Raw genomic sequence first — 12,223 nt, forward strand, 5'->3', positions numbered from 1 at the left:
CTTTGCTGGCCCATAAGGCACAAGTCCTGGATGGAGAGAGGCTGATGGGGAGGGAGAGAGAGAGCTTTGCTGTGGTATATGTTTGGCAAAACCCTCAAATATTTTTCTCAGTTTTCTATTGCCTGTATTTTTTATTGAGCACCACAGAGAAACTGCAGCAGATTGATTCTTTCACAGCTCCCCAAAGTTGAAATGCTTTGGAGCCAAAAGCTCAATGCCTGCCAAACTTCATAATTAACTGCAATAACTCTTTAATTTGAACTTTAATTCAAACACCCATGTTTTAGGAGGATTGTAGGGGGAAAAAAAGAAGAGCAAAACAAACCAAAGGTAGCCAGTTCTGGTAAAATATAGAAGCAGCCCCAAGCCTGTGCTGTGCCAGAGGCAACTGGAGATCAGCTGTCCTATCCTCGTCATGCAGAAGCCATTCTGGGATGGAGAGGCATTGTCCCAGTCCAGCAGAAAGTGAAGGAGAAGGACACTGACATCACACACCAGGAAAGTGACAGGCTCAAAGCTGCCTTCACTGCCCTGGATGGGAGGTTTTCCAAGGCCACCTCTAGGGATGAAGGGATCAAAGCCATCAAAAAAGCCACCAGCTGGGAGTTTTATCTGAACTTGGGGACAATAAAGGTGCAAGTAAAAAAAAAGACTAAAAGTGACCTAGGTAAATTTGCTCTAATGCAACCAATTTTACACATTAAATTACACAGAAATTGGCTTATTTTCCTTGTGAGAGGGGGATGAAAAATATACAGTCCCAGATCTGTTCCCCCAGTCAATGATTTTTAATGGTTCTGTCACTGCAGTGTGAGCTGGACTGGGAAGCATCAGGAGCACAGGAAAATGAGGAACCCAAAGGAGGAATGTTCATGCAACTTCTCTTCCCAGGTAGACACGACTCAAGCTGTCAGACTGCTCATGCAGCCCCAGAGCTCTCCCAACCCACCCTGGCTGAGCTCCTGTGATGGGTCCTTTAGGGAAAAGCAAACTGTTGACATGAGAAGCAGGAGACAAAGCGGGACCAGATAGGGAATGGAGATGACGGAGCTCAGGAATGCATTCACAAATTTGGCAGGGCTTCAGAGCTGTCAGCCCAAGCCTCTGGGAAGACGTTGAGGATAGGGATGTCTGGCCTGCTCTGGGTTGGAGGACATCAAGGAGCATCCACCTGCCCTGTGGATTCAGCCAGGTTTGAGCTGGGGTCAGCCTGAACCATGGTGACTTTTCACAACTAAGAGCCCAACCAGTGATATGACAAGAAATCTCCCTAGCATTGTGCCCCAGGGATGCCAACGTTCCCACAGCTCATGCCCTGCCTAAGGGGCAGGAGGGGAACGCTGTGAATTGCTGCTCAGAACCTGGGCAGCTGTAATGAATGTACTGATAAAGAGATTCAGATCAATAAAGCTGGCAGCTCCTACCAGCAGATGAATGGCTTCGGGTCTGTGGGTTACAGAGTCGTTAACTACCCAACCATCCTGCTCACTGTCATTAGCGAGCAATCGCCCTGTGTATCTGCTCACCCTCCTTCATCCACCAGTCATCTCCCACTCCCTCATTCCTGCACCCACACAGAACCCTTCTCCTCCCATTCAGTTGTGCTCACAAACAGGCTCTGATGTCTCTCTTGAGGCAAGCTGGATCCGCAGAGGGGGAGAGGAAGGATTTCATTTCCCCGTGCCTAAACTACTCCTGTAAATCCAGTTTTCCTTTGAAGCACTGGCCTGGCTCAGAGCAGCTGGCCCATGGCCACAATTACTTCCACTCTGTGCACATACAAAAAGCCAAGCGAGAGGCCAAGGATGGGGTGCTGAGATTTGAGCACCAACGAGTCAATCAAAGGCAGCCGGTGTTCATTAGTCCCTGTGCCTTCCCCATTATGCAGGGACAGGGAGTCTCTCCATGGGGCCGGCCAGGGCCACCCAGGAGCCAGCAGAGAGCCCAAAAGGGAGAGGACAACTTGAGGGAATCAGAGTCTGAGAATGTACTGATGAATGTGCAGCCCCAAATTGCCACTTACGGAGCCTGTCTTCTGTGAGCATGGTCAGAGCCATCCCATGGCAGAGTTATTTCCATTTTTCTTGCTTTTCCTAAAACCAGGAAAAAAAAGGAGAGAGCCTACCAAAGGAGTTCCAGGTGTTGTTGGAGAGAAACCAGCAAACATATATTTTCATTCAGCAGCAGGGTAATGGGGGAGGCAGGGATGCTCCCCAGGGAGCTGGAGAGCTCCAGAGCAGGAGGGCCATTAGAAGCAAGAGATAGCAATTGCTCAAGGTTATGGCATTGGCAGAGGGTGGCAAAGTGAGATGTGGTTAGTGGCCCAGAGATGAGTATTTGGTGCTTTGATAGTACCAGATTAATTGTTTCCTAAATAAAAAAGCAATAACAAGAAGAATCTCTCTTTATCACTGGTCAAGGGCTATGACAAGGTCTTCCCCCCAGCCATGGGCTCCATTCAGGATTGACTTAGGTTCCACCAATGTCGCAGTTGGGACGGCCATGATACACAGAGTATCACCATACAATTTCAGAAAGCTTCAGCCCTTACAGAGTAACACCTTACCACTCCAGATGGCTGCAAGCATCTGCTCCTCTTGTTCTTTAGCCCAACCTTGTATCCCACTCACATTCATGCATTGCACCTGTGTGCCTTCTGTTCCCTTTGGTGGTTGGTCAGTGCACCTGGGCACTCCATGGCTCATTGCTGTCAGTGCTGCTCACCTGTAGCTGTAGCTCAGCCCAATAGGGATGAGGCTGGGCTGCAGCCCCACTCACAGTTACCCCAAACCGTGTCCCTACACACCAAAGCCAGCAGGACTGCATATAGGTCAAGTTGGCCCCACATGTGTCTAGATAACTGCCAAGAAGGATTTACCTCTCTGTGCTGAGCATAGTTTTGAGGCTAACACCAGCCATGCTCTTTTGCTTCTGTGTTCCCAGGTTCTCCCCACTCTTGGCTGACCAAGACTGGCTTGGAAGGCTCTTCTCTCTCCCAGGAAAATGGGGACTGATGGTGAAAACCCGGTCCTGAGGAGTGTGGTCATCAGCTTCAACTTGCTTCTGCTGGGCGCTGTCCTCAAGCCTTTTGAGTGCCGTCTGGAGATGACGACAGAGACGGCCGAGAGGAGGGCGGTGGATGAGGCGGGTGGCCTCGCCAACTGCAGCCCACCTATCAAAGAGCAGCCCATGGTCTTCCACCACATCTACAACATCAACATCCCTCTGGACAGCTGCTGCTCATCCGTGTTCAAGTCTTCGGCCGAGGAGGTGAGTTCAGAAGACGACCGGCTGGCAGAGTACACGGAGCAGACCTCCGACAGCGAGAGCCAGGTCACCTTCACCCACAGGATAAACATGCCCAAGCAGGCCTGCAAGTGCTCCACCTCCCTCCCGTCCCTACAGGAGCTGCTGAGCAGGATTGAGATGCTGGAGAGGGAGGTCTCCATCCTCCGGGACCAATGCACCTCCAATTGCTGCCAAGAAAATGCAGCCACAGGTAGTAATGCCATCCTGTTAGCTCTTGCTGGGGACTGAGGGCTTGAGCAAAAGGCAGGAGAAATAATGCAAAACCTGATGATGCCACTCAGAGTAGTGACAGAGGAAAACCAATGTTTACCCACGATGGGGCTGTGGCTTTAGTGAAAAAACTTAAAATAAATCCTCTAAGCAAGGAAAACCCGCGGGAAGGCTTTGGTCAGTTGAGTGCCTGTGCCACACTTGCTGCAAAAACTCTGTAATGGAGAGAGAGCTGAACCCCTTTACAGATGAAATTACAGCTGGGTAGGGGTGAGCAGGGGGATCTCACAACCCTGCAGTTCTCCCAACACTCTTACACAGGTGCCACTGCTTGTGGGACAGGGAGCAGAGATGTTGCTGCTGCTCTCCTAAGCTGTGCCTGGGCTGAAGGCAGCGCCATGGGAGTTGGCAATAAGCCCTTTCATCTTCTCTGTAAGGGGAGTGAACTTATCTGAAAAGCTGAGTTAAAAAAAAAAATATTAAAAAATTCAAAAGAAATACATGAAATAAGCAAACAAAACCTAAAAAAAAAAAAAAAAAAAAAAGGCACAATACCATCAACGTGATATTTTCACCTGAATAAAAAGATGTGCTTTTGTGGAGACCTCCAAGAGGTCCCACTAAGGTTACTCCATTAAAGGCAGCCCCTCGTTCCACCTCAGCTGTCCCTCAGGGTCAGGAAAGCAGCACTCAGCTGAAATGAGATGGGTCAGGAAGGTTTGGGCTAGCAGCTGCATTTCCATGGTCCAGGAGCCAGCATATTGATAGTTTTCCTTGTCTCAAGGAAGAGGGGCTGTCTCAAAGGGCATCCATCCCAAATGCAGCCCAGCCCTGCTCGTGGCTTCAGCACACCATGTTCTCCTTGCAAGGAGAACCACAGAGGGCATTTTCCAGGGGAAAACTGCTTTTCACACCAAGAACAGCAACAGAAAGGAATAGAAATTAAAACCAACCCTTTTACCCCCAATAGACATTGCATTTTTAATTTTAAAGTTTTGCAGCTATTAGAGTGATTTTTCCAGTGGTACCCCAACACCTCTGTGTGTAGGACACATTAAAATGAAATGGGTGCAACCAATGCTCTGGTCAAGAGTTCCACTAAAGGTGTGTTGGTCAGGGAGGGAGAAACAAGGATGGACACACAGCAGGGTGGCTTGGGCTGGCATCTATCCTGAGGCCAGCGGAAGTCAATGTGTTCCCAGCCATGGCTTCAGCCCATGGCAGCTCACAATGCCACATCCATCAGCTGCGTTAATAACTAAGACAAAACAGGAAACACCAGTCTGTGCAAAGTGAGGGTTAAAATCATGTAGGAAATGCTATGGGAAAAAACCCGTTTTAAAGGAATTAATTTGAAACTCTGATGGGCCTATTTGGGTTACTTGCAACATGCATAGACAGTCCCATTAAATATTCATTGCTTGGTGAAGTCCCCACTCCCATCACAGATGTGCCAAGCTAAAACTGGAGTAATTTCATTTAGTTTTACCAGAGCTGCTTTCAATTCACTGCACTGCAAAGGAATCAGGATCCCTACCCTACCACCCAAGGCAATTTCCCTGAGGAAAGCCTCTTTTCTCTAGCACACTTACAAGCAACCTCTCTCATCTTTTGATAACTACTAGAGGCTACTAGAGGCTGAGATCTGAAGAGATCCTGACTGGCATTCCCAGTATTTGCAGTTTGGATGGGAATTGTCCTGCAAAGTAACCTAAATGTGTCTGTCTGGCACAGCATGCAACTGAGCTGCTTTTACATGCTCATCTGCTACATCCCCCCACTGGAAAAGCTGCTCAGAAAATTCAGCTAGGATGGAAAATTTAGCTGGGGACAGAGTCCTGGGGCTTGGAGGTCTTCGGGGTGCAAAGGCTCCCCACGGTTTGGAGGAAGCACAGAAAGGGTTTCTGTTCTTCCTTGGTTCACATGAGGAAAAGCAGTACAAATCAGCAAGGAAAAGTTAGCCTGCCTGGGATAAACCCTTTGCTGGAGCAATGGCTCTGTTTCAGGGCAAAACAGGGGAGCATTAGCAGTGTCACTGACTGGTGCCTTCATCCCCATCATCCCTCCGCACCCCAGACCATCCTGTGCAAGGATGCCAGGTAAAGAGGGGGCATTAGAGGTGCTGGCCACAGAGCCCACGTGCTGTCCCTGCTTTTCCACAACCTCAGTGTGCCCAAAGCCAACAGTTCTGTCTTAATCAGGTTCACCAGGATAGGGATGAAGATGATGCCTTTGGGTACATACCTACTTTGTATAGGAGAGAGAGAAGCTGGGGATCTCTCATCTATAAAAAGGAGAAGTGGGCAGATGTGAAACCAGAGGAGTCATGGCTGGTGCAGAGGGTTTGGCCAGAAAAGTTTTTTCCCAGTAAGAGGTCTAGGGAAGTTCCTATCAACTGAGTGCTGAGCTGGAGAGAAACCAAAGGGAGCACCTGCACCACCACAAGGCTGATGGCACCCAGAGTTATGGAGGCCACTGCTCCCTAGGGAAAGATCCACCCAAACCCCACCACAACCCCACCAATTTTCCCCTTTCAGTCCTAAAGCCACCAGTTCGCCAGAGCTGGGCACGCTCAGAGGGAGAGCTATCCCCCCCTTGCCCCACACCTGCCCCTTCTCCAGCCTTTCAGAGGGCTGACCCGAGAGCAAAACTGACCTTTTCCCACCTCCCACCCGGTGGGTTCTGACCCTCGGTCCTGCATCCTTGCAGGGCAGCTGGATTACATCCCGCAGTGCAGCGGCCACGGGAATTTCAGCCTGGAGTCGTGCAGCTGCGTGTGCATGGAGGGCTGGGCAGGCAGCAACTGTTCCGAGCCCCGCTGCCCCGGGGGCTGCTCCAGCCGCGGCGTGTGCCTGGAGGGCCAGTGCATCTGCGACAACGACTACGGGGGCGAGGACTGCTCCCAGCTCCGCTGCCCCGCCGGCTGCGGCTCCCGCGGGCTCTGCGTGGACGGCGAGTGCGTGTGCGAGGAGGGTTTCACCGGGGAGGATTGCTCCCAGCTGCGCTGCCCCCGCGACTGCTCGGGCCGGGGCCACTGCGTGAACGGCACCTGCGTGTGCCAGGAGGGCTTCGCCGGCGAGGACTGCGCAAGGCTGCACTGCCCCAACGCCTGCAGCGGCCGGGGCGTCTGCCGGGATGGGCTCTGCGTCTGCCAGGGAGGCTATGACGGGCAGGACTGCTCAGCAGGTAGAGGGGGGGATGTGTGAGGAGAGGCAGACTTGAGCGGGTAAGCGAGGGTTTCTAGGTGCCCAGAGTCCCATAGGAGCACCGTGAAGCCTGGGAGAAATCCATACCCGGCAGAGAGCATCACTCAGGGCACACCGAGGCCCCGCAGTGCGCAGTGTGGCTACCTCCCTGTTATCCCTGCCCCCAAAGACACCATGGACAAAAGTTTGGGAGGTGAGCAAAAAGCTAGTGAGGTTCATCCCAACATGGGGGCAAAACCCTTAGTGCAGCAGGTTCTCCTGAGCCTTTACCTTGCTATAGCTGTTCAGACAACCACAGCTAGCACATAACCCCCAGCCCGTGCCTATAGCCCACCAGCAGACCTACACACCCTCCCACAGGAGTGGAGGAACAAGCCACGCACACCCTGACACTCTCCGTACCTCTGCCCTTCCCACCAGTGTCTCCTCCTGAGAACCTGCGGGTGACGGGGATCAGCGACAGCTCCATCGAGCTGGCTTGGGACGGCCCCGGGGCAGCCACCGAGTACGTGGTCTCCTACCAGCCCGCGGTGCCAGGGGGCACCCAGCTCCACCAGAGGGTGCCTGGGGACTGGAGCAGCATCACCATCACGGATCTGGAGCCAGGTGTTGCCTACAATGTCAGCATCTATGCAGTCATCAGTGACGTCTTCAGCATCCCCGTTACCTCCAAGGTGATGACTAGTAAGTATCCTACTGCACTTGTCGCTTGCTACCCATGTATCCTGAGGAGATGCTCAAGCTGGCTCACTTTTTCCATAAAAACCTTCTAGCAGCAGAAAGTCAAGCCCTGAAAAAAAAAAAAAAAAAAAAAAAATTGTATCTGTATAGGGATGTAGGAAAAGGAGGAAATGTATCCATCTTCTTCAGAAAGGCTCAGTTTGGATGAAAACCTGGATGTCTAAAAAGAAGAAAAAGCTTCCAGAGTTTGATTGAAGCCCCCAGAATGTGGCCCAAAACATTACATTTTTTTCCTCAGAGAAAATACTACAATATAACACAGAAGTCTCAGGTTCTCCTCCCACTCCTGAACAGATGATTCCCCGTGATGACTCCCCATGATATGGGGGATGGTGCAGCAACAGCGGATGCTGCTGTGCATCAGGAGAAGCACAGTCCTGACCAGGACCATGATGCACAGAGGAAAACAGGAGTATCAAGCTGTAATGCCAGCCTCCAGAGGGGTTTCTTGGAGACTAAGGATACAGAGGGCAGGGGAAAACCAGAAACTATCCACACCCCCCTTTGCAACCCCAGCATTCACTCTGTTCACACAATAGTGCAGTGGGATGCCTCAGTGTCTGTAGGTCCAGGCATTTCCCTCTTTTCCCTCCAACCCACATCGAGCAGGGAAAAATTAATTTTCCTAACAGTTACCAAAAGTTTCCCTGTTCTTGTTGCCCAGATAACAAAATACCCACAGGGAGCAGGGTGGGTACAACAGCACGTGCACACCCACCCTGCTCTGCTTACCACTCCCTGCTCCCTTACAGACCTCGCCACACCGCAGGGGCTGAAGTTCAAGACTGTCACAGAGACAACGGCAGAGGTGCAGTGGGAGCCCTTCTCCTTCCCCTTCGACGGCTGGGAGATCAGCTTCATTCCCAAGGTACTGCTGCCACACCCATGGCCCTGCAGGGTATACCTGGTCACCCTGACAGCACCCAGTGAGTGGATCCTAAATCAGTTTCCAATTACCACCTTCCCAAAATACCCAGCCTGTGTTTGCCATTTCTGTGCTGCATATCAGACTCCCCAGCCACTGCCAGCCTGCATTTCCCCATTACTTCTTGTGTCAAGACATGCATGTCCTCAAAGAAATGTCCCCCAAAAAATCCAGTGATGGGGGAAAAAAACCTTCCAGCCTCACTGCCTCTTGTTGCACCCTCTGTTTCCTTTCCATCTCCTTTGCAATGACTCTTTCTCCTCCTCCTCCTCCTCTTCCTTGCCCTGCTCTCTACACTAAGCTCCCCAAAGCAGCCTGGATCAAAGCAAGCAGCTGCTGGCTCTCAGACAACAACCTTCAGCATCCCCGAGTCACATGCACAGTTCATTCCTGCCATGGAATTTTAATCGCAGTGACGAGCAGGTAGAAATCGTGCCAGAAAAGATGAAAGGATAAAAATGTTGCCCTAAATACCCCATATTTTCTGTGCACAGCAACAAAATTTGTACATCAAGTATTTAATCTATATTCATAATTTCTACATCATTTAGCCATAAGTATAGCTGCAATTGTACATGGAGCCTCTTTATAAGAGTATTCAAGCCCAGCAGTGAAAGAAATGCTGATTAAGGGCTCAATTATGATGTTTTCACTTGTAAAAAACCTGCACTGGAATCAAAGGCAGCTCTGGGCAGTGGAGAACTGCAGAATTTGGCCTCGAAGTTTTAAATACTCTTAACTATGAAGTATCATTACACAGCACAAAGCAAGAGCCCAATAGCCTTAAATAACTCAGTTCTCTCCTTTCCAAAGAGTTGCTGGAAGATTATTGATGTGATGTTTGCTACATTGTGTCAGAAGTTGAAGTTCATGTAATGCAGGTATAGACCGTGGGATCATTTGCAGTCACCATCAGGTGATCATTCAGGATTAAAGCTGAAAAATGCAGCAATATCAGAGAAAAGCTTTTGATAGGAAAAAATAGCTCTTTCAAACACTTCACTATTACTCAGGAATTAAGATGAACAGCATCCCCCTGAAGCAAATAAATGCAAACCATTGGTTCTTTTTTTTCTGTTTTTAATCTTAGGCTTAAAAATACATGGAAACATTTTGGGATTTAAAGGCAGATAAGATGCAAAATGATGGCTGTTCCTCGATGCAGGGTCTGTGGTAGGGAAGGGATGTAGCTCACTGGGCTTTAAAGTTCTCAAATTCATGAGTTAAGACATAGAGTCACAGTCATGTTTCTGCCCATCAGCTGCCAAAATTGGCCTCTCTTGAGTCTCCATCATCAGCTTTTCCCTAAAATTAGGCAGAGAGTGCTGTGTCCTTTATTGCCCTGCAAGCAACACTTGCTTGGGTACATGCCAAAACATTTCCACACCTCAAACAAGCACAAAACTCATTCCCAAAGGGTAAAAACAACAGAGTTATAACTGCAGCATCACAACCTCTGTGAGAAAAATTGACCTCCCTGTCTTCCCAAAAACTGGGTGAGGAAATGCTAATTTGGTCCTCAGCAGCCCAACGAGGATGCTTGCAGCTTCCTGCAAAGCTCTTTCCATGGTCTGAGTGATGCTCTCGCCCCCACAAAAGCTGGGTCAGGCAGGATTGCCCATCTGCTGCCTGCACTGGGGATGGGGTGGGAAAAAGACAAAGAGAAGACAGATTTAGCAAAGAAAATTAGGAAAGGTAAAATGGTAATTGATGGCTAAAATGGAAGGTTTCCTGTTTAATGAGAAAAGAGATGAATGTGAATTGAGAGTTATGTGCAAAGATTTGTTTAGCATGTTATTAGTGAAGACAGCAGCAAGAAAAGATCCTTTGTCCAAGCACTGGCAGGAAAGGTGACATGTGCAGTTGTTTAAAGCTTTACAGTTTTTCAGGGAAAAACCACAAGGCATAAATGAGTGTACTAAAGATGGCTAAAAAGCAGGTGACAGCAAAATAAAGACCTCACAGCTTCATACCTATACATCAACAACAAAAGGCTCCTGGCACCTGAAGAACAGGGAAAACAAGTCTAGCCAAGGCTTTGGTTTAATCATATTTCCTCTTCTGGAGAACAGCAGAGGCACAAACGGCAAAACACAGAAGCTGGGGAGGGAGGAGGGATGGGGAGGATTTTGCAGCTCAACAACATGAGTACTCCAGTCTTGGTGGGTGACTTCATCCCAGGTCTCTCCCTCCACGGTGGGGTGTGCCAAGGTGACAATGTGATTTGGGGATGCAGAGTGGCCCATGCAAGGATACAACATGGGGGGCACCTCCTCTTTGTGCATCAGTGCCCCCCAAAACACCAGCTGGTGGGGGAGGGTTAATGCTTATTTCATTCCCTGACAGAATAATGAGGGTGGTGTGATTGCCCAGCTCCCCAGCACTGTCACCACCTTCAACCAGACGGGGCTGAAGCCAGGGGAGGAGTACACCGTCACCATCGTGGCCCTGAAGGAACAAGCCAGAAGCCCTCCCACTTCCGACAGCGTCTCAACCCGTGAGTCAGCCTCACCTGGGGGCAGCACAACAGTGCCCAGGGCTTGGTCCCAAAAATAAAGTCCCATGGACAGGGATGAAACTTGCAGCAAACATTGCAGCAACAGCTTCTTCATGCAGTATTTTGTCCCTCTCTCCTAAATTGCCACAAGTGCAGAAACTGTGGTGAGGTTAATGGGGTTCGGAGTGAAGACTCAGTTCTGCTTTTATTGTATATCTGAGTAAATTATTCTTCTCTGCTAATCTCACATTTTGGAGGATGGATGCCCTCAAGAAATACATCTACAAATGTATTACTTACTAATATATAACAGATTAAAACTCCCACCTGCTTTTGTGCCACCAAATGCCCTCAAATCCCTCCTATTCAGGCAAATCAGGCAGCAGCGCAGGGAGCCAGGAGCAACAGCATGTCCCTTCCACACCAATTTGTTTGCCCACTCACTGGTCCATCCTGCAGACCAGAGGAAATTCAGCTGGCTCTTTTTGCTGAAGGAGATGCAGTGATGGGCAGAGCTCACGGGGAAGAAGAGGCTCTTCACACCAGATCTGTTGCAGTCTGCCTTGAAAGCCAGACAGACGTCTACTGGCTCCACCTGAGCTGTTCCAAGAGGAAACAGCACTTAAATAGCTGCCGGAGGGTTGTAATAAGGTGCTGCTAATTGAGGCAGCGGTGAGAGCGAAGGGAGGGTCTCTCCACGGCAGCAGTCTGTTGCAGGTCTGAGTTCCCCAGCACAGTCCTCTCTCCTCCTGCTTTGCCTCCGCGTTCAGCTCGACGTGGCTTAATAGAGACATCTCCTGGTCAAGCCCGAAACTTCCTTTCCCTGGGAGGTCAGCAAAAATAGAAGCTGGTACCTCAAATTCAAGGGTTGACCTTTGCAGGGAGCGCAGGTGGAGCAGTGGGCTCTCGGATCTGTGCTCCGTGAAAGCAGCCCTGTGCTGGCATGTCTGCCTTCTTCTGCAGCACCCCCAGAGCTTTATCCCCACCACCCTTGCTCTTCCTCAACATCTTGTACCAGGATCAGGCAGCAAAGACATCTTTTATGCCACACAGCTAAGTAGATGTGGATCACGTGGATGGCTGGACAACATGGAGCAGTTGGAGATTGATGGTATGCATGACCTGGTCCTGGCCAAGCTGGACAGCCAGCTCCTACCTGAACACTGGGCTTCCCAACTGTGCTCTTTTGGTTTTTTTGCCCCCAGACCTCACCTCACTACTCCAAATTCCTCCATGTCCTTTTCTAACCCTCTCTGCTCCTTCCCACCCCTGCCCACATGCTTGTCCCCCAGAACTCCCAACCATGAGGTGCAGCATTCAGCAGATCCTACTGTC

The 12,223-nt window shown here is 50.0% G+C and overlaps 1 protein-coding gene across 1 annotated transcript in view; it reads left to right on the plus strand.

Annotated features, from left to right (window-relative positions):
• Nucleotides 1–3,003: 3,003 nt before the first annotated feature.
• The window catches only part of TNR (tenascin R), a 32,606-nt gene continuing 23,386 nt past the window's right edge, over nt 3,004–12,223 (plus strand). Inside the window, exons 1-5 of the mRNA XM_053950171.1 lie at nt 3,004–3,499; nt 6,229–6,705; nt 7,146–7,409; nt 8,219–8,334; nt 10,738–10,888. Of these exons, the coding sequence (XP_053806146.1) occupies nt 3,004–3,499; nt 6,229–6,705; nt 7,146–7,409; nt 8,219–8,334; nt 10,738–10,888 (1,504 nt within the window). The remainder of the gene's footprint in view (nt 3,500–6,228; nt 6,706–7,145; nt 7,410–8,218; nt 8,335–10,737; nt 10,889–12,223) is intronic.

The sequence above is a fragment of the Vidua chalybeata genome, chromosome 9 (assembly GCF_026979565.1).
Source record: "Vidua chalybeata isolate OUT-0048 chromosome 9, bVidCha1 merged haplotype, whole genome shotgun sequence".
In the NCBI taxonomy this organism is placed as follows: Eukaryota; Metazoa; Chordata; class Aves; order Passeriformes; family Viduidae; genus Vidua; species Vidua chalybeata.